This window comes from Pecten maximus, chromosome 3 (assembly GCF_902652985.1).
Source record: "Pecten maximus chromosome 3, xPecMax1.1, whole genome shotgun sequence".
In the NCBI taxonomy this organism is placed as follows: Eukaryota; Metazoa; Mollusca; class Bivalvia; order Pectinida; family Pectinidae; genus Pecten; species Pecten maximus.
The window spans coordinates 33,679,163-33,701,567 of record NC_047017.1 but is presented as its reverse complement, the minus strand read 5'-3'; the positions used below and the strand labels follow the sequence as shown (position 1 = coordinate 33,701,567).

The window sequence follows — 22,405 nt, the reverse complement described above, 5'->3', positions numbered from 1 at the left end:
TTTTATTCTCAATACACTAGGTTGTGTCTATCAAGTCTGATAAAAAAAAAATCTGTCCATGGCTTTCTTTATACTCCTTTCACACCTTAATGATAAATTGATGAAAATGCTTACATATATACACTGTTTTGACTTTTGGGAATATACAAAATATATTCATAATGAGTGGAATGTACGAATAAAGTATTTGTATCGGTAACCTATGCCAACATATATATATAATTATAGTGCAAAAATGAGATGACAAATTAATTTTTAATGCCTACACTAGGCTTCCTAGTCTGAGGCTCAAGTGATCGAGCTAAAGAGAAGTTCTCTAGCCAAGTGGTTTATTGTGGCTAGTATTGACCCGGGTTACATGTACATACTCTCACTAGTACTCCAGGGAGGAACCCATTCTTGAGTTCCAGGGCTATAGTGATGTTTTCACAAGCAACACTAAGTATTAATATTCCTTGGTTCCTAAATGGGTGCGTGTGCAACAGAAAAGACATATATTTTATATATTTGTTTTAATGTCTCCAGTAGGGATACAACTGGGATCTCTGGCTTACAAGTCTTGCACTCAACTGTCGAGCTGAAGAGAAATACTCTCTAGCCGAGCGGTATATTGTAGCTGGTATTTACCAGAGTTACATAGGTATAGTTATAAGCAAGTTCAGTGGTTGTCTGGAACACATCAAAAATATATTTGGTATGTTCCAGTCAACAATGTGTGTCAAGGTCATTAGTGTGTGCTACTGACATGTTCCAGTCAACAATGTGTGTCAAGGTCATTAGTGTGTGCTACATGAGTATAGTAAGCCTTTATTGACAGACCATTTTAATCAGATTGGCGTCCACCTTGATTTCATTGAGTTTTCCTCAAGACAAAAGGGTAAGTGATAAAACACACCAACATCTGCTCATCATCGGATACCAACAGTTGATTGACCCATGCTACTGATATAATAAGTTTAGTGTAGCATAGTGCAATCAACAGTAGCAATCCGGCTGACATCTGCAGTACAGGTGAGTTTGGGTATCTGACTGTGACATCTGCTGTACAGGTGAGTTTGGGTATCTGACGGTGACATCTGCTGTACAGGTGCGTTTGGGTATCTGACTGTGACATCTGCTGTACAGGTGAGTTTGGGTATCTGACTGTGACATCTGCTGTACAGGTGAGTTTGGGTATCTGACTGTGACATCTGCTGTACAGGTGAGTTTGGGTATCTGACGGTGACATCAGCTGTACAGGTGAGTTTGGGTATCCGACAATCACATCTGCTGTACAGGTGAGTTTGGGTATCTGACTGTGACATCTGCTGTACAGGTGAGTTTGGGTATCTGACGGTGACATCTGCTGTACAGGTGCGTTTGGGTATCTGACTGTGACATCTGCTGTACAGGTGAGTTTGGGTATCCGACAATGACATCTGCTGTACAGGTGAGTTTGGGTATCTGACGGTGACATCAGCTGTACAGGTGAGTTTGGGTATGTGACAATCACATCTGCTGTACAGGTGAGTTTGGGTATGTGACGGTGACATCTGCTGCACAGGTGAGTTTGGGTATCCGACAATGACATCTGCTGTACAGGTGAGTTTGGGTATCTGACAATGACATCTGCTGTACAGGTGAGTTTGGGTATCTGACAATGACATCTGCTGTACAGGTGAGTTTGGGTATGTGACGGTGACATCAGCTGTACAGGTGAGTTTGGGTATCTGACAATCACATCTGCTGTACAGGTGAGTTTGGGTATCTGACTGTGACATCTGCTGTACAGGTGAGTTTGGGTATCTGACAATGACATCTGCTGTACAGGTGAGTTTGGGTATCTGACGGTGACATCAGCTGTACAGGTGAGTTTCCACTTATTAGATTATTAGTCTATTGTCTCTTGCTGCTATTGAAAGACCACGCTGATGTTAAGATAGTGATAAAAGAGGTTGTTAACAGATGGACAATACATTGATACACAGACTTCCTTTATTAACACACATCTCTCTGTACCATCAATATTACAAATAGTCTACACATTATTTTGACCAAGATCCAAAGTATTCCACACCTCAAAATATCAAAATGCACATCAGATCTGTGACAATCAGATATTTTGATGAGAATGTTCTACATCCATGAGTTTTTGATAGTACAGACGGTATAGCACAATACAACCTTTGGCAGAAGGAGCCATATTCTGCCAAAATTCATCCTCTGATTTCATCTCTATCACTGTTTCCAAGGGCAGTAGGCATATACTGGTGGATTCATCTGCTTCTGATTGGCTACCTTGGTGATATTTGGCCTTGACCTCATCAGAGTCCAGAGAACATCTGTGATGTATAAAATCATCGGTCAGCATAAATAAATTCTGAGTCTTTTGTTTATAACATCTGTTCTAGATTTTGTAATTACAACAGAAACATGAGAAAACATCGCTATAGTTTTCTTGTCTTTTCAATAAATCATGTTTCTTATAGATGTGTTTAAAATGAAATCTTTTTAGATTTTGGTATCCCAGTCTTGGTTACAATTATATGTCCCAAAATAAAATAATATGATAATGTACTACATTGTACCTGGAGAAATCCATACCCAATGACACATTCCAAACTAGGTCAGTGACCTGATATGTTGTTTACCTTACCTGATGACAGATTCCACACAAGGTCTGCCATCTGAGGTTGTATACTAAACCTGATGACAGATTCCACACTAGGTCTACCATCAAATGTTTTATATCTTACCTGATGACAAATTCCACACTAGGTCTACCATCAAATGTTTTATATCTTACCTGATGACAAATTCCACACTAGGTCTACCATCTGAGGTTGTATACTTTACCTGATGACAAATTCCACACTAGGTCTACCATCAAATGTTTTATATCTTACCTGATGACAAATTCCACACTAGGTCTACCAGCTGCAGTTGTATTTCTGGCAATACCACAGAGTTCTGGTTCAGACAAGCAAGCACTTGGAATGTTTACTTCGTCTATTACCTCCCTTTTTATAGAATCAAACATCTCTTCTATCACTTTTACAGGGTCCATTTTTGTCACGTCAATGTTCTCAACTGGAAGTTTCCCAACCAACTCCTGCAAATAGCAACATGTGACAATTTTTTCTGTATTATGCTCTGATTTTTGTCAAGCTTGAGGCAAAAAGAAACGTTACAGCTTCCCTTAATGAAAATTCTAACCGAAGACATGCAGCATGTGAACTCTAATAACTATCTTCAATGAATACTTAGTGCATGCTAAATATGCGACATAAGATCTAACTACTATAAGATAGAAGCAAAGCTTATGTCATTTCAGACGATAGAATTAATGTCCTTGGATGGATATCTTACAGTATTCTATAGATATCCTTACTATGGGTGAATATAACATTTGAATGAAAGGCTGGTTCTATTGTCCAGTGTTGGTCTTACATTAAGGATATGTTTTCACATGTACACAGTCTACATTTAAGTAATTGGCTCAGTTTCATTTTTTTCGATGCAGCCTTGGTCCCATACATCCTGTGACTTGCTGTTGGGACTATTTCAAGATGGTAAATGTTGCCATTGAGATACAGAACTGTATGTATGCATGCATGATAATGCTCAAGATTTCTTATTATCCTCAAAGTTAGTTACAAGCCTTTCTGAGGATCTCTGTAAGGGTGACCCCATGGTATACAGTTCCCTATTAAAGGATTCGATGGTCGAGGTGGTAGAACTGCTATTGATGATCATGACACTTATTCATATCAAACCTCATACCCATGGTTGTGACCCCTTTCTATAAGTTCTTCAGATCGTTCTGCACCTTACATGGTGGATCCTGCTCCTTATACATGTACACCTGAACATGAAACAGTTGTCAGATAATAGACAAACAATTGATTTTAACAGTTACTAGGTCATTGATATGACACAGAAAGCAAGATCAATCTGAATGTTACATGCACTGATTTTGATTCTTCACCTTCAACTTCCACCTACATTGTATATTCTCCTTTTAGAAATAAAGTCACTCAACCAGTTGTTCGAAAAACTCATTCCATATTAATGCAACTTATAAAGCACTGAAGCAGTTTTTTGTATATCTGAAATTCCAATGTTAATGTGTATTCCCTAGTTCTACAGAAAATTGTGCACTTTTGTTGAAAGTTGTTTCTTGCATAGGTACATGTAGCCCTGGTTCGAAGTGGGTTTTTGTTTCTTTAGGTTGGCAAGTAGGTGAATAGACTTTTGTATATCATTACCATTTTTGTGATGTTTCTTTGACAACACTCACCTTAGGGTGTAGCCCGAGTTTTCTCTGGCCCTGACACCATGTGGGGCCAGAGCGCACTACTATATGAAAATGTGGAATGTTCCGACATCGTTTGGTGTCGCTCAGATTTTGGTGCAACACAATAAAATATGAAGACTGAACCGAGCGACCGCTAAGGATTGTGTGAAGGTCAGGGGCAAACATGTGGACTATAGGGGCAAATAGAGAGCTACTTATCTCTGTTATATATGTTTCTGATATAGGACAGTCAATTCACAGGTTTAAAGTGGTTTAAAGGTTTGTCTGCAGAAGGATAGGATATTGAAGCAAATATATTTCAATTAAAAACATTTTACCTGTGGTTCTGCATGTCCTCCTGGAATGTCCCATAGCCCTTTCGCTTCCCCACAGTGGATACTTCTCTTCAAGAATATTACATGCTTGTCTGTGGTTTGTACTAAGGCACCAACTCCCATAGCATCCGACATGAATGCTTGAGAGTTGCTATAATATTGTTCACCAAGTTGTGCTATTTCCTTTGCATTTGGTGCCCAGTTAGTACTGATAAAATCTCTATAACATGTAATACCTAAGTTAAAGGTTATTCTACAGTCTGGACCATCATCAGAATCTTCTGAAACAGAGTGTAAACGGAATTTCGTCCCGTTAAATAATTTGGGATTTTCACGTCTTCTGTTCTCCCAAATAGATTCTATCTGTGCATCAAATGCATCAAGCTGTTTTCTGTTAAATTCTTGAGACACGCATGCAATTGTATCGGAAAGTCGTATCAGGGACGGGCCCGGAACAGCAAACATAACACAAACGTCTGGATCCATGCTGCTCACCAACACGGAAGTAAACAATCCTGTGTCGATATTAAGCTTCCCCAAGCAGCGAAAAAAACACAACCGATAAAGCGCTCGTATGACAATGACATTTCAACGTTGACCGGAAACGGGTTGTGACATGCGCGTAGTGCATAGCAACACTCAAACTGCTGTTGATGCCTAGTTGATTTCGAGACGAGTGTACACAGTTTGCACTTATTTTTGGCAAAATGGAATCAGCAGGACTTCATCTGGACATTGATTATGTTGGAAGCAGTGGAGTTATTCTCAGCCCGGAGCAGAAAGCAGCTTTACAAACCTCTTTAGTCATTCTGCAAAGTCAAAACAAATTCCACAAGGTTTATTTGTGGGGTAAAATTTTGGGTGTGAAGGATGACTATTTCATCGCTCAGGGTGTATCCAGGGATGAAATGATTGATAAGAAGACCTTCTACAGGTACATGTTTCTCGAATTTACATATAATTTTATTGTGTTTCATATGCAGGGTTTACATACATGGCCTTATGTAGTTTGGGATTCAAAGCAATATTAAGCCCAATCAACGCCATGTGTACATTCTATACCATGTCTTGGCCTTCTGTATGTACACACTCACGTGCCAAAAATATGTCAGCTTTTCCCCTTTTCCTAATTAAGTTAATGTTTTGACAGCGTTTTACTAGATACACAATACATTTGTATTTTATTTTGGTATTATTTGACATTCATTAGGACAAAGATGATATTACATAAACGTTTTGAGTACAAATTTTACCAATGAAGAAAAGATTGAACCATTCCCACCAATGGTTATATCCTTTTTTTCTTCAAATTTTATGTTTGTTTTGAATAAATGGTTGATAAATGGACAAACAAAATTAATTCTTTCACTGACGGAGTGACTGGTAAACTATTAACTAAGTACCGGATTCACTATTATTCCTTATCGATAACTTAAAAAAGTTTCAAATATTTTTGATAAATATACTTGAAAATGAATTAAGAATGAATAAAAAAAAATCTTAAAAAATCTTTTTTTTTACACAGCGTAGTATTTTTGGTTGAATCAATGTATAATCTTAAACAATGAACACTCTCCAATGAAAAATAAGGAATACTCTTGTAAGTGGGACCAGTTTGTGGAAGAATAAAAATATCAAAGTTAGATAATAATCAATGTAAAGTGGAAGCAAGACAAAAACAGGTTGCTTGGACTAGAACTGTTGCAAGTGTCTTTGAGGTTTCTGAACAAAATGGAACATTTCATTTTACTTTAGGGTAACGTTAGCATAGACATAATTTTCCAAAATTGCTAACATTACTCATAAACATTTTAATTATTCAAGCAAAGACTGTGTCAACTGGGGTTTGTTGCCGCCTGCTACAAAAGCAATGCGTGACCAGAGCAAGCTAGCTAAGGGACGTTTCACTGGAGACCCTTCCTATGAGTTTGAACACACAGAAACAAAGAAAGTTGGCGAAGGTGAAGATGCTCAGGAGGAAGAAGAAACTGTAAGTAAATACACAATATGGATGAATCCAATAATTGTGGAGTGAAGATGAATAATAATGTGTTTGATATAACTTTATGGGAACAAAATTGTAATTATAATTGGTTCTTGGAATATCTTAATTGATAAACTTAGTTTACAATTTGAATAAAGCGTTAACTGAATATTCATCAGGGATCCATTTACTTTATTACAGATCTCTATCAAAGAAGAAGACAGACTTTCTTCAGTCATTGCAGATATTGATGAAGATGTCAAAATTGTTCCAAGAGGAGCTTTTGTACAAACACCAACAGGCGAAGTGATATCAAATCGTAGTTTTGAAGGTATTGATGAATGTGGACATTTGTTTAATCTATTTAGATATTGCTTTGATAGTATTTCTTGATAGTTCCACCACAAAGAAATGCATCAGTACATTTGGAAAATTTACATTTACGTAAATTCCTGTCACCCAAACCCAAAACCAGATCCATTCTATGTTAATTGATAGCTTCAATTTTCTTAAATGAGGTTAAAAATCAAGTTAGTTGCCTGTTATTTGGTCATGTATTTTGATAAATTTATTTGATTTTTGCTACACAGGACTGATTGTGTCTGAAGCTGCCAAGCTTTGTTCATACATGCACTTCCGGGAACCTAAACTTCTCCCAGAAAAGTCCCTCTTACAGAAAGCTAATATGGACAAATCTATTGACTTCATGGACAACTTGGAAGAAGACATTCCTAAAGGTAACATTATTTGAGTCTTGCTGTATTGTCATGGTTCTATTTTCAAATACTGTTTGACATATGTTGCTATTTTTATTTTTGTGTACTGTTTGACATTGTGTTGTCATGGTTATTTCTGTGTGTACTGTTTGACATTGTGTTGTCATGATTATTTCTGTGTGTCCTGTTTGACATTGTGTTGTCATGGTTATTTCTGTGTGTACTGTTTGACATTGTGTTGTCATGGTTATTTCTGTGTGTACTGTTTGATATCATGTTTTCATGGTTATTTTTGTCAAGTTAAATTTTGTCTGAAATATTTGGTTTTGTGCTATTTGATAATATGAAAGAATTTTTTCTAAATATGTCAAATAGACATATCCTTTTACACTCATGAGTCAAAGGTCATTTTAAGGAGTCACTGAAAGCCCTGAGAGTGTTTGACACTCTGATTGTTATCTATGATCAGGACATTCTAAATCTGTTAGTCTTGTGATATAAAATGTGTTTATACTTTGTATTGTCTTGTCTCTGACAGGAGCCTGGAGTTTACAGTTTGAGCGAGGCAGTGGGTTGGTGACACTACGAAGTCTGTTATGGCAAGGCTACGTATTCTACCATATCCCCGGCTGCAGAAAGTATGGCTCTATCTATGTGGGAACAGGAGAGAAAAACCTTGACCTGCCATTTATGTTGTAACTCAAATCTAACAAATAAGAAGACTCAAGAAAAAAAATATCTGAAATCAGACCTGAAATCCTACAAATACCACAAAATCTGTTTACATTGAAAATGTCAATGATTGCTTATGGTAGAAGTTTGAAATGGAACTTCATACAGAGACCTGTGACAGTTTGAACAATCCAAATGAACAGGTATACCGTGAATTACATGTGTAAGGAAATCAGTGCTACAACATTGTATCTCAACTAAAGGATTTTATGATGGTAAAAATTATTTGAAAGAAAATTCTCAGTCATAGAAACAATTTTAACATCGTAATGACGTGCATTCAGTGTCATTATCATAAAATTACTGAAAAAAATGTGAATATTGAAATGTTTTTTGTTCATAATTTACTTTTGTCTGTCATTATATACATGTATTACATAAATATGAATAAAAAGTATGTCAATTTGTAAATAAACCATATATTTAACAAAATTTCTTTTTAACATATCTTTTTGTTTATGTACATACAAATTTCTTCCATACACATTGTCAGCATCAAGGAGCTATTGGTGATATTTGCTCTTTCAGGTTTTTTACATACCTGTGCATGTTACTATATCAATACAGTCAGGATTGTTACATATCTGTGAATGTTACTATAGTAATACAGTCAGGATTATTACATACCTGTGAATGTTACTATAGTGATACAGTCAGGATTGCTACATACCTGTGAATGTTACTATATCAATACAGTCAGGATTATTACATACCTGTGAATGTTACTTTAGTGATACAGTCAGGATTGTTACATATCTGTGAATGTTACTATATCAATACAGTCAGGATTGTTACATACCTGTGAATGTTACTATATCAATACAGTCAGGATTGTTACATACCTGTGAATGTTACTATATCAATACAGTCAGGATTGTTACATACCTGTGAATGTTACTATATCAATACAGTCAGGATTGTTACATACCTGTGAATGTTACTATAGTGATACAATCATGATTGTTACATATCTGTGAATGTTACTATATCAATACAGTCAGGATTGTTACATACCTGTGAATGTTACTTTAGTGATACAGTCAGGATTGTTACATACCTGTGAATGTTACTATAGTGATACAGTCAGCATTCAGTCAGGATTGTTACATACCTGTGAATGTTACTATATCAATACAGTCAGGATTGTTACATACCTGTGAATGTTACTATAGTGATACAGTCAGGATTGTTACATACCTGTGAATGTTACTATATCAATACAGTCAGGATTGTTACATACCTGTGAATGTTACTATATCAATACAGTCAGGATTATTACATACCTGTGAATGTTACTATAGTGATACAGTCAGGATTATTACATACCTGTGAATGTTACTATAGTGATACAGTCAGGATTGTTACATACCTGTGAATGTTACTATAGTGATACAGTCAGGATTCAGTCAGGATTGTTACATACCTGTGAATGTTACTATATCAATACAGTCAGGATTGTTACATACCTGTGAATGTTACTATAGTGATACAGTCAGGATTGTTACATACCTGTGAATGTTACTATAGTGATACAGTCAGGATTGTTACATACCTGTGAATGTTACTATATCAATACAGTCAGGATTGTTACATATCTGTGAATGTTACTATAGTAATACAGTCAGGATTATTACATACCTGTAAATGTTACTATAGTGATACAGTCAGGATTGTTACATATCTGTGAATGTTACTATATCAATACAGTCAGGATTATTACATACCTGTGAATGTTACTATAGTGATACAGTCAGGATTGTTACATATCTGTGAATGTTTCTTTAGTGATACAGTCAGGTTTGTTATACAAATAGTCAACCTGTAATACACTGTCATACAGGTAGTCAAACTGTAATACACTGTCATACAGGTAGTCAAACCCTAATACACTGTCATTCAGGTAGTCAAACTGTAGTACACTCTCATACGGATAATCAAACTGTAATACACTGTCATACAGACAGTAAAACTGTAATACACTGTCATACAGACAGTCAAACTGTAATACACTGTCATACAGACAGTTAAACTGTAATACACTGTCATACAGACAGTCAAACTGTAATACAATGTCATACATATAGTCAAACTGTAATACACTTATACAGGTAGTCAAACTGTAATACACTGTCATATACAGGTAGTCAAACTGTAATACACTGTCATACAGACAGTCAAACTGTAATACACTGTCATACAGACAGTCAAACTGTAATACACTGTCATACAGATAGTCAAACTGTAATACACTGTCATACAGATAGTCAAACTGTAATACACTGTCATACAAATAGTCAAACTGTAATACACTGTCATACAGACAGTCCAACTGTAATACACTGTCATACAGAAAGTCCAACTGTTATACACTGTCATACAGGTAGTCAAACCGTAATACACTGTCATACAGATAGTCAAACTGTGATACACTGTCATACAGACAGTCAAACTGTAATACACTGTCATACATATAGTCAAACTGTAATACACTGTCATACAGGTAGTCAAACTGTAATACACTGTCATACAGACGGTCCAACTGTAATACACTGTCATACAGACATTAAAACTGTAATACACTGTCATACAGACAGTCAAAATGTAATACACTGTCATACCGATAGTCAAACTGTGATACACTGTCATACAGACAGTCAAACTGTAATACACTGTCATACATATAGTGAAACTGTGATACACTGTCATACCGATAGTCAACCTGTAAGACAATGTCATACAGTCAAAATGTAATACACTGTCATACAGATATTCAATCTGTAATACACTGTCATACAGGTAGTCAAACTAATAAACTGTCATACAGGTAGTCAAACTATAATACACTGTCATACAGATAGTGAAACTGTGATACACTGTCATACATATAGTGAAACTGTGATACACTGTCATACAGATAGTCAAACTGTAATACACTATCATACAAATAGTCAATCTGTAATACACTGTCATACAGGTAGTCAAACTAATAAACTGTCATACTGGTAGTCAAACTGTAATACACTGTCATACAGGTAGTCAAACTGTAATACACTGTCATACAGATAGTCAAACTGTAATAAACTGTCATACAGGTAGTCAAACTGTGATACACTGTCATACAGATAGTCATACTTTAATACACTGTCATACAGACAGTCAAACTGTAATACACTGTCATACACAGGTAGTCAACCTGTAATACACTGTTATACAGACAGTCCAACTGTAATACACTGTCATACAGACAGTCAAACTGTAATACACTGTCATACATATAGTCAAACTGTAATACACTGTCATACAGGTAGTCAAACTGTAATACACTGTCATACAGACAGTCAAACTGTAATACACTGTCATACAGGTTGTCAAACTGTAATACAATGTCATACATATATTCAAACTGTAATACACTGTCATACCGGTAGTCAAACTGTAATACACTGTCATACATATAGTCAAACTGTAATACACTGTCATACAGGTAGTCAAACTGTAATACACTGTCATATACAGGTAGTCCAACTGTAATACACTGTCATACAGATAGTCAAACTGTAATACACAGTCATACAATTATTCAATCTGTAAAACACTGTCATGCATGTAGTCAAACTAATAAACTGTCATACAGGTAGTCAACCTGTAATACACTGTCATACAGATAGTCAAACTGTGATACACTGTCATACAGATAGTCAAACTAATACACTGTCATACAGATAGTCAAAATGTAATACACTGTCATACAGACAGTCAAACTGTAATACACTGTCATACAGACAGTCAATCTATAATACACTGTCATACAGATAGTCAAATTGTAATAAACTGTCATACAGGTAGTCAAACTGTGATACACTGTCATACAGATAGTCATACTGTAATACACTGTCATACAGACAGTCCAACTGTAATACACTGTCATACATATAGTCAAACTGTAATACACTGTCATACAGGTAGTCAAACTGTAATACACTGTCATACACAGATTGTCAAACTAATAAACTGTCATACAGATAGTCAAACTGTAATACACTGTCATACAGGTAGTCAAACTGTAATACACTGTCACATACAGGTAGTCAAACTGTAATACACTGTCATACAGATAGTCAAACTGTAATACACTGTCATACAGATAGTCAAACTGTAATACACTGTCATACAGATAGTCCAACTGTAATACACTGTCATACAGACAGTCAAACTGTAATACACTGTCATACAGGTAGTCAAACTGTAATACACTGTCATATACAGGTAGTCCAACTGTAATACACTGTCATACAGATAGTCAAACTGTAATACACTGTCATACAAATAGTCAAACTGTAATACACTGTCATACAGGTAGTCAAACTAATACACTGTCATACAGATAGTCAAACTGTAATGCACTGTCATACAGGTAGTCAAACTGTAATACACTGTCATATGCAGGTAGTCCAACTGTAATACACTGTCATACAGGAAGTCAAACTGTAATACACTGTCATACAGATAGTCAAACTGTAATGCACTGTCATACAGGTAGTCAAACTGTAATACACTGTCATATACAGGTAGTCCAACTGTAATACACTGTCATACAGGTAGTCAAACTGTAATACACAGTCATACAATTATTCAATCTGTAAAACACTGTCATACAGCTAGTCAAACTAATAAACTGTCATACAGGTAGTCAAACTGTAATACACTGTCATACAGATAGTCAAACTTTGATACACTGTCATACAGATAGTCAAACTAATACACTGCCATACCGATAGTCAAAATGTAATACACTGTCATACAGACAGTCAAACTGTAATACACTGTCATACAGACAGTCAATCTATAATACACTGTCATACAGGTTGTCAAACTGTAATACACTGTCATACAGATAGTCAAACTGTAATACACTGTCATACAGATAGTCAAACTGTAATACACTGTCATACAGACAGTCAAACTGTAATACACTGTCATACAGACAGTCAAACTGCAATGCACTGTCATACAGATAGGTAGCCAAACTGTAATACACTCATACAGACAGTCAAATTGTAATACAATATCATCCAATACTGTGTGTAATACACTGCCATACAGGTGTTCAAATTAATACACTATCATACAGACAGTCAATCTGTAATACACACATCATAAAAAGAAGACACCAAACATAGACGAGACAACAAATGGGGAACATAAAGATTAGACACCGAAACGGGAACATATAGAGGACACACCAAAACAGGAACATATAGAGGACACACCAAAATCAGAACATAAAGAGGACACACCAAAACAGGAACATAAAGAGGACACACCAAAACGGGAACATATAGAGGACACACCAAAACGGGAACATATAGAGGACACACCAAAACGGGAACATAAAGAGGACACACCAAAACGGGAACATAAAGAGGACACACCAAAATAAGAACATATAGAGGACACACCAAAACAGGAACATAAAGAGGACACACCAAAATAAGAACATAAAGAGGACACACCAAAACGGGAACATATAGAGGACACACCAAAACGGGAACATATAGAGGACACACCAAAACAGGAACATAAAGAGGACACACCAAAATAAGAACATATAGAGGACACACCAAAATAAGGACATAAAGAGGACACACCAAAACGGGAACATAAAGAGGACACACCAAAACGGGAACATAAAGAGGACACACCAAAACGGGAACATAAAGAGGACACACCAAAACGGGAACATAAAGAGGACACACCAAAACAGGAACATAAAGAGGACACACCAAAACAGGAACATAAAGAGGACACACCAAAATAAGAACATAAAGAGGACACACCAAAACAGGAACATAAAGAGGACACACCAAAACGGGAACATAAAGAGGACACACCAAAATAAGGACATAAAGAGGACACACCATAACGGGAACATATAGAGGGCACACCAAAACGGGAACATATAGAAGACACACCAAAACAGGAACATAAAGAGGACACACCAAAACGGGAACATAAAGAGGACACACCAAAACAGGAACATAAAGAGGACACACCAAAACGGGAACATAAAGAGGACACACCAAAACGGGAACATAAAGAGGACACATCAAAACAGGAACATAAAGAGGACACACCAAAACAGGAACATAAAGAGGACACACCAAAATAAGAACATAAAGAGGACACACCAAAATAAGAACATAAAGAGGACACACCAAAATAAGAACATTAAGAGGACACACCAAAATAAGAACATAAAGAGGACACACCAAAACGGGAACATAAAGGGGACACACCAAAACGGGAACATAAAGAGGACACACCAAAATAAGAACATAAAGAGGACACACCAAAACGGGGACATATAGAGGACACACCAAAACAGGAACATAAAGAGGACACACCAAAATAAGAACATAAAGAGGACACACCAAAACGGGAACATAAAGGGGACACACCAAAACGGGAACATAAAGAGGACACACCAAAATAAGAACATAAAGAGGACATACCAAAATAAGAACATATAGAGGACACACCAAAACGGGGACATATAGAGGACACACCAAAACAGGAATATAAAGAGGACACACCAAAACGGGGACATATAGAGGACACACCAAAACAGGAACATAAAGAGGACACACCAAAATAAGAACATAAAGAGGACACACCAAAATAAGGACATAAAGAGGACACACCAAAACGGGAACATATAGAGGGCACACCAAAACGGGAACATATAGAGGGCACACCAAAACGGGAACATATAGAAGACACACCAAAACAGGAACATAAAGAGGACACACCAAAACAGGAACATAAAGAGGACACACCAAAATAAGAACATAAAGAGGACACACCAAAATAAGGACATAAAGAGGACACACCAAAACGGGAACATAAAGAGGACACACCAAAACGGGAACATATAGAGGACACACCAACACAGTAACATAAGAAGACAACAACAACATTATGATTCGTAATCTGATAGATCGTCATGAATTGAGAGCATGATGTTTCCAACATGCATATCATCTAAACAGATACAATGTATATACCGGTATATAAACTAATGGAAACTACCATTAAGGGTAATGTTAGTGTATCCGCCTGAAGAGAGATGTCATTATTTCGAAACCCACGTCGACGCTTGTAAACAGGACCCTAATTATTACATGGACTTATTCAATATTCCCTCCACAATGGCACAGAATCATGGGAACCTGGCACGAATTCCCAACCCACGGTCCAAATATATACATGTACGTGTGGTATAGTATCAATGGTAGCAACTCGCCAATAGAGAAAACAGGAGAATGGCTTCTACAATTGTATCTGTCGACACTTACAAACTGTAGCTTGTCTGTGCTGTCGTTATTACTTACTGTGGCTGGTTTTTGTGACATTTTTATTATTTCGACTTTTCACCTCGAAAAACGAAAATTAAATATCTTAATTCTCGTCTTTTAGCCCCGAAAACTACGAATGCCGAAATGTCACCACGGGATACAGACGGTTGGGGACTATCGAGATATTGTCGACGACGAGAGGCGACCAAACAGTCTCGAAGAGCAGCAATGTAATGTAAGAACTATGAGGAATGCTGATGGCCCGGATGTCAAAAAAAACAACAGTTCGGGAACAAAGAAAATTTCAACAAATTGAATAATAAATGAATTTACTTGACAGATACCTACGTGGGGTCATGTGGAGAACCAAGCCTTTAACGTTCGTTCATACCTCGAGGGTAGCGGGTTTGTAGGTTGGTAATCAAGTATCTTCCTCTCGAGCGACGCTTCGTTTCATTCCAGGTAGGGCAATGAAAACATGAACCTCCTACATGTCCTTCCAAGTATGGCTAGGTAAATTAAGTGCCGTCATTGCCGCAGGAGGCCTGGTTTATTTTGCTTAATTTATATATATCAATATAATATAATTTTTCCACTTCTTCCTAAAGATAGTCACATGTGTTTTCCCCTCCACAGCAAGCTCCGTTCACTCAAATACAATGCTTTTCTTGTAAAATAACACAAGGTATTGACGAAAAAACTGGCTTACCTATATGAAGGTGGCCGAAGAAATTCATTATTAATCATTAAAGGTTTGAGTGAAGGTGTGGTCTTAAAAAAAGTGCCACAAAGCTTCATATTGTCTCATTTGATTTAATCATACTACTATATTGCGGATCGTGATTCTCATTTTATTGTTTGTACATACCAACGTAAAGTTTCCAATAATGTTACGCACACACAAATTGGGCAAATAATGGGCGAGATATGACATAAAAAAAAACTGGAAACAGTAGGTACACTGGGTAGCTAAATATCAATGGTAAATACACCGATTTCACGCTTGTGATGCCGTTGAATATACGAACCAGAACTGCGGAGTTCTTAACCTACCTTAGTGAGATATTGTTATGACCCGTCTGTGGTGCGGATGTCGGGTTGAAATCAACAAATCACGCATATTTTTGACCTACACCACCATTTGGCTTTTTCTGGCAATTATGTTGTCAGACCATTTCAAAAAAAAGTAGAATGTCTGTTAATATAATCAAAATGTTGAATTAGATGCACTTTATCTTATAAGAATAATATTGTAAAGCTAGAACACAAGACCATTCCAGATTATCTAACAGAGTACAAGTATCTGTCTTATTGAACCTATCACCACATAATTGGAAGAGAAAGACAACATGGCGGTGTAAGTTAAAAATATGCGTAACTATGTATATATACACGTCTAAAACTCGCTCAATACTTGGCTAATTTCAGTGTGAATAATCGTTGGAAAGATTAAATACTTCTCTTAACGTTGATATACGAGGGTTCATTGACTTGTTGTGAGTCTCGTATTGAAGGAGGTACTCAAGGATGTTTTTTTTTAAGTCATGCTATTCTCTGACTATATAGGGCCGAATACCCAAGGTCTTGCCTCATTTGGCTAGTTTATATCGACGAGGTAGCACTCTAAAGTAAACAAGACAAACGGCTTTTGCAAAATGGACAAAATCGGTTAGGGTTAGGGACAGAGTGAAAGAGTGTGCCATTGCCATGGCTGCCATTCACGATTGTGGCTTTAAACTCTTTGAGCATCCACCTTATTCACCTGATCTCGCTCCATCAGTCTTTCCTCTATTTCCAAAACTGAAAACAGCTATTTCAGGCACCCTAACCCTACCCGCACCCTAACCCTACCTGCACCCTAACCCTACCCTAACCCTAACATGCTGTGGATGACTTTCTGAACATCCAAGAAAAGGAGTTCTATAAAAGTGGCATTGAAACACCGCTGACAAAAGTGTATAGATACTGAAGGGGATTATGTTGAAAAATAACACAATATATCCGGCAAAATTAAAATCCTTCAAGATGAAGCACACAACTTATCAATCAGTCCTCGTACAACAACGTCGGGATTCACGCCTTGTAACATAAATTTAAAAAAAAAAGCAATTTTGAAAATCCTTGTCTGGTTTTCTCTGCCAGTGAGTTGCTACCCTTGGAACTATATACACATACATAAAATGACATGTGCGACAAAAACAACAAAAAACAAAAACAACTCTATTCACATTAAGCGAACCCCAAACCAGAGGTTGCAGAAAGAAACTGGCTAAAACAATCTAGATTGACACAGAAGAACAACTTATCACAAAGAGTAATCAAAGTACTGTACGCTAAAACTCTTGTGCAATTTTATCAGTTGACAATATTTTACGTTTTTTTCTGTTGGAATTGTATCACAAACAGGATTGCCCTTATTTTCAAGCAAGTCGATATTCAGTTCTTCAATTGGTTCATTACCGTAATTTGACAGATAACACGTTTGGACCTGACCAAACTCACATGTCCATTGTATTCATTTTAGTTAGCCAAAAACCGTTTGAAAGTGTTAACACAGTTGTTTTATTGAATATGGTTGATGTTAACTTATTCCAACACATGTTGTTGACTTCTATTACATGAATGCACAAGTCAAATGTAACTAATTCAGGGCCTTTCGATTTTGTGAAGCAGTGTCAAGGTAAAAATGAATGTCAGACGGACACTGCAACATTTTGAAGCGTTTTACCCTGGTCATTGTATTGAGAAGAATTAGTGAAAAGACTATTCCGACTCTCAACGCTATCAGATTAATTAAATCTTAAAGAATGAAGAATTTGGTCGGACTCTACTAAGTTTAAGGAAACCCAACATATTCTGATTCAGCCATTGCATGGAAAGGGTAGATGGTATATCTTATCAATAAACGGGCCACAAATCCACCGATAGCACAAGTGGCAATCGAACATGGCCGAACTGTTAAGGCATGTCAACCTGTTACTAAGTTTGATGGAAATCTCTCGGACTACACATACTCCCAAACAACCTACAATTCTACTTGCACACATGTATTAATGGCAACCCAAGATCACATATACATGTATATGGCTTGGTCGATGCCTCCATAATATTTATATATCTGTTTTCTATGTCAATGCCATGAAATTGCGAAAAAAAAATGGGGGACGGAGTTATGAGGAAGAGTACCGGGAGCTGGCAACGGTGTTTGGTGGATTTGAGGTATTTGCCGAAACGGACATAGAATTACCAAAACGGAGAGAAACAAGAGATCCCCGAGGGATCTTGGCGTCCATCATTGAATGATCTTTATATATTCCATGTCAGATTGATCTTCTCTTTATTTTCTCTTCCTCTTACTAATCTGTGTAAATTGAGAAGCATCCTTCCAGTACTTTTCAAACAAATTGGTTTGGTTTAGTTTGTTTAACGTCCTATTAACAGCAAGGGTGATTTAAGGACGTGCCAGGTTTTGGAGGTGGAGGAACGCCGGAGTACCTGGAGAAAAAAACACCGGCCTACGGTCAGTACAAAGAGAACCTATATATGAAATTTGAGATTTAGCGATAATGGCTGTCTGTCGGCCATGCTGTTTTCAGATTGGTCCCAAAATGCAATTCGAGGGACTAAGATGAACCTACATATGAAATTTCAGGAGGATCCCTTCTGTACTCTCTGAGAAATAGCGATAACAAACTTCAGTTGTCAAAATCTAAGATGGCTGTTTGTCGGTCATGTTGCTTTCCGATTGGCCCCAACATGAAATATGCATAACTAGGGACCAAGAACAACCTACATATGAAGCTTCAGAAAGATCCCTTCAGTACTTTCTGAGAAATAGCGATAACAAACTTCAATTGTCAAAATCCAAGATGGCTGCCTGTCGGCCATGTTGTTTTCTGGCTGGTCCCAAAATGAAATATGCATACATTAATTGTAACTAGGGACCAAGGGCAACCTACATATGAGATGTTGGGCTAAAAATCAGATGGTGGGCTAAAAATTGGGTCTTAATTGGTATTAATTTCAGAGAATGGACTCAAATATATGTTCTTCATTGCACAACTGTATCATATGTAAAATTTTAGGGGTTTATTTTTTAATCAATCGTGATTCACAGCCCGATTTCCGTCTGAGTTGAATATTAATTCAATAGTTCTATATGTTGTTGAAATAGCATAATTATGACATAAATTGAAATATCAAAAACACTTAAATAAACTGTATATTATTCAATACTCAACACAAAGGTTGCTGTGTTGAAATCATTTAAATTTTAAGAATATCTTATTTTGATATACATATGTTACACCATAACTTTTTTACACGTTTGAAAGTTCCAACATCCTCTTTATGCAAATTCCACATGAACTTGTATAATACAAAATAAGATTAAAAGATAATGATTTAATATATCATCCATGGTTATACATATTATATAATATGCAAGAAATAGTGAGTGCATGGCACAGTAGAATGGTGATTTGCAGTTTTATGTGGTATTTTATATAAATTATACAAAGGCAACGCAATTACCAGTTTGTATTATTACTTTACCTTGATAAGTAAGATTATGAACTATATATGATTGACTACTTAGATTCAATTTCTGTATGAAATATTTATTTAATTTTTGTTGCTATTATAGCGTGTGTTATATAGATTTACTGGGCAATACGACTTTCTATACAAATTACTCCATCCTACTCTTTAAGTCACTTATACATTCACAGTTATGGAAGTAATTTCTACCATATATGAAGATTAATTTCTCACACCTAGGAAGATTTATGAGTTGACATATCTGTGTATCTCTAACCGGCCAGTGTATTGAAAGATTTCCTGAGGCTTTACCCGAACTGTCCAGGTAATCAAAGTGTGTCACACCTGTATCAGAAGGGGTGAGGAGAGGAGGGGAGGGGGAGAGGATGGGGGTGGGGGTGTTAACCCATAGACCTCAATTTTTCACCTGCGAGATATACTCAGAATTTCCTTAGACTGTCATTATAATAACTTTAACTTGACGTAAATCATCTTTGACTGAAAGTTTAAAGATACAGTATAATTTATCGTTTTGTATCGGATTAGAAAACTCTACTGAGCTAGATCTAGTTACACTTCTTTTGCATTAAAACATAATTATTTACTTGTGCAATTAATATAATAATCTAAATAAGACCATCAAATGTTAGATAGCTATAAAAATTCAAAATTTACACGGTGCAGATATGATTAAAAAGTTGTTACATTCCAATTTAAATATATAAAGTCAATTTCGGATCAATAGTAAAACGATTCCGGTGAAGATAGACGGCAAAGTTTTTACAAGAATTTATTTAATATATCCAGAGACCTATATACTATATAGGTCTCTGATATATCTGTGTTTCTTTTATGCTCAGAACATTTTAAACATACAGTTATTACAGTCACAATATGTTGATAAGTTTCGTTTGAAAAAAAAAGAAGAGAGATTTTGCCGATTTTTGTGAGAGAATGGCTGCAGTTCAGTCCCAATATTCTTAAGTCAATTGAAATATACTGTTTCTTAGCAAATAATCTAGGTTGTAAATAACATAATTTCACTTCAGGTAAAGTTGTTAATTGGAGAATTCACCTGTGACCCAATTTGGCGACAATCGGAGTGTTTCACGGTTGGCTGACTCTTGTAATTAACCCCTTGGGGTCAATTAGTGTCACTGACCATAGCTAACCTACGCTTTGGTGAGACTGAATGGTTTAATCCTGTTTCTCCCAAAACTGAAAATCTAGGTAAAAACTTTTTGGGAGAAACAGGATTTGTTTACACAGGGGTCTAATTTTTAAGTAAACACAAAAGGTAATTATCTCTCTCAATTTCAATTATTTTATTCCGTATGCAAATAGCATATAGGATCACAATATACATACATATGACAACATTTTATATTTGTGCAAGACGTCGGAGACCACAGCCAATGTAACACAAAGTATTATACATTTCAATAATATTTTTTGCCATCACAAAAAAGTGTATATCATATAATTACAATATTACAATTGCAATTTTAAACTACACGAATTTTTAAGACATAAAAAGACAATCACATACTTTAAATTATATTCCTAGACATATTTTCTCTAGAAGGTTCTGATAAAGAAAAAACTGTTGTGCAATGACTAATTAATTAACTATTAATTAAATATATAAATACTTATCAACTAAGTAACAGTGACTTCCTTTTAGCCGTTGCCTGAATTAGATATTACATTGGTACTACAGAACAAGTCAGTCATTTTGAAAACAGATGGACGGCGATCGCGATATATGATGCACTTAGAAGAACTTTCTAAACTAGCTCTCATTTCTTGGATAAAAATATCATGTAAACGTTGTTTATTTGGTACGTTCTGTGCATACCATACATCGCCAAAACCAAGTGAACATAAGTCATTTTTCAAATGATGAACCCAATTTGCTTTGCTATTAGGCTTTTTAATGTTAAGTTCAAATAATTCATTATAGCAAGCCCTCAACATACAGGACAACACAAAAGAACTTACACGCAGCACTAGTGTTAGTCAAAATTTGAAGCGTCAAATTGACGAGCGGCTCAAATTATTTTCTGCGTCAATGCACTGATTTATGATATTGAAATTATTATAAAATTATATTTGCAAATGAGCTACGAAAAGATAGTACTAAATCTATCTTTAGCCTACTGTACTACAGCTTAGCCTTACTGTTGTTTGTGTTAAAAGACCATTTACATTCCGAGCAAGTATGAATTAAATCAACTATAAACACATATGCGAAGATATCTCTTTTCTTAAAATATAGATAGATATAATTATAATATATATATCTAGGGGAGGTAAAAAGCGCGTTGCGTGCAGATACATTCAATATATAGGTTCAGATTAAATGAGCATTGGAAAAACAACACTGAAAAGTTTAACCCTGTCTAGCTGCTATTCCAAAATACAACCGGAAATGTTAGCAACCAGAATCAAAATGGATCAATTCAATT

General features: G+C 36.1%; 2 protein-coding genes across 2 annotated transcripts; one reads left to right on the top strand and one right to left on the bottom strand.

The window, feature by feature from the left end:
• Positions 1-1,960: 1,960 nt before the first annotated feature.
• Positions 1,961-5,133, bottom strand: LOC117323961 (uridine diphosphate glucose pyrophosphatase NUDT22-like). Its single transcript, XM_033879523.1, has 3 exons — positions 4,615-5,133; positions 2,886-3,091; positions 1,961-2,321 (listed from the first exon to the last, which is right to left on the bottom strand). The coding sequence occupies exons 1-3, from the start codon at positions 5,095-5,097 to the stop codon at positions 2,093-2,095; spliced, it is 918 nt and encodes a 305-aa protein (XP_033735414.1). The 5' UTR covers positions 5,098-5,133; the 3' UTR covers positions 1,961-2,092.
• A 73-nt stretch (positions 5,134-5,206) lies between these two features.
• Positions 5,207-8,475, top strand: LOC117323962 (radial spoke head protein 9 homolog). The gene is made up of 5 exons (XM_033879524.1): positions 5,207-5,545; positions 6,436-6,601; positions 6,797-6,926; positions 7,186-7,332; positions 7,850-8,475. Exons 1-5 carry the CDS (start codon positions 5,319-5,321, stop codon positions 8,008-8,010), a joined length of 831 nt encoding a protein of 276 aa, XP_033735415.1. The 5' UTR covers positions 5,207-5,318; the 3' UTR covers positions 8,011-8,475.
• Positions 8,476-22,405: the final 13,930 nt, after the last annotated feature.

Coding starts and splice junctions, on each gene's coding strand:
- LOC117323961 (XM_033879523.1), bottom strand. CDS start 5,097: ATGGATCCAGACGTTTGTGTTATGTTTGCTGTTCCGGGCCCGTCCCTG. Junction 3,092..4,614: donor GAGGACATGCAGAACCACAG/GTAAAATGTTTT, acceptor TGCTATTTGCAG/GAGTTGGTTGGGAAACTTCC. Junction 2,322..2,885: donor AGTGTGGAATTTGTCATCAG/GTAAGATATAAA, acceptor TATACATCACAG/ATGTTCTCTGGACTCTGATG.
- LOC117323962 (XM_033879524.1), top strand. CDS start 5,319: ATGGAATCAGCAGGACTTCATCTGGACATTGATTATGTTGGAAGCAGT. Junction 5,546..6,435: donor GATAAGAAGACCTTCTACAG/GTACATGTTTCT, acceptor TAATTATTCAAG/CAAAGACTGTGTCAACTGGG. Junction 7,333..7,849: donor GGAAGAAGACATTCCTAAAG/GTAACATTATTT, acceptor TGTCTCTGACAG/GAGCCTGGAGTTTACAGTTT.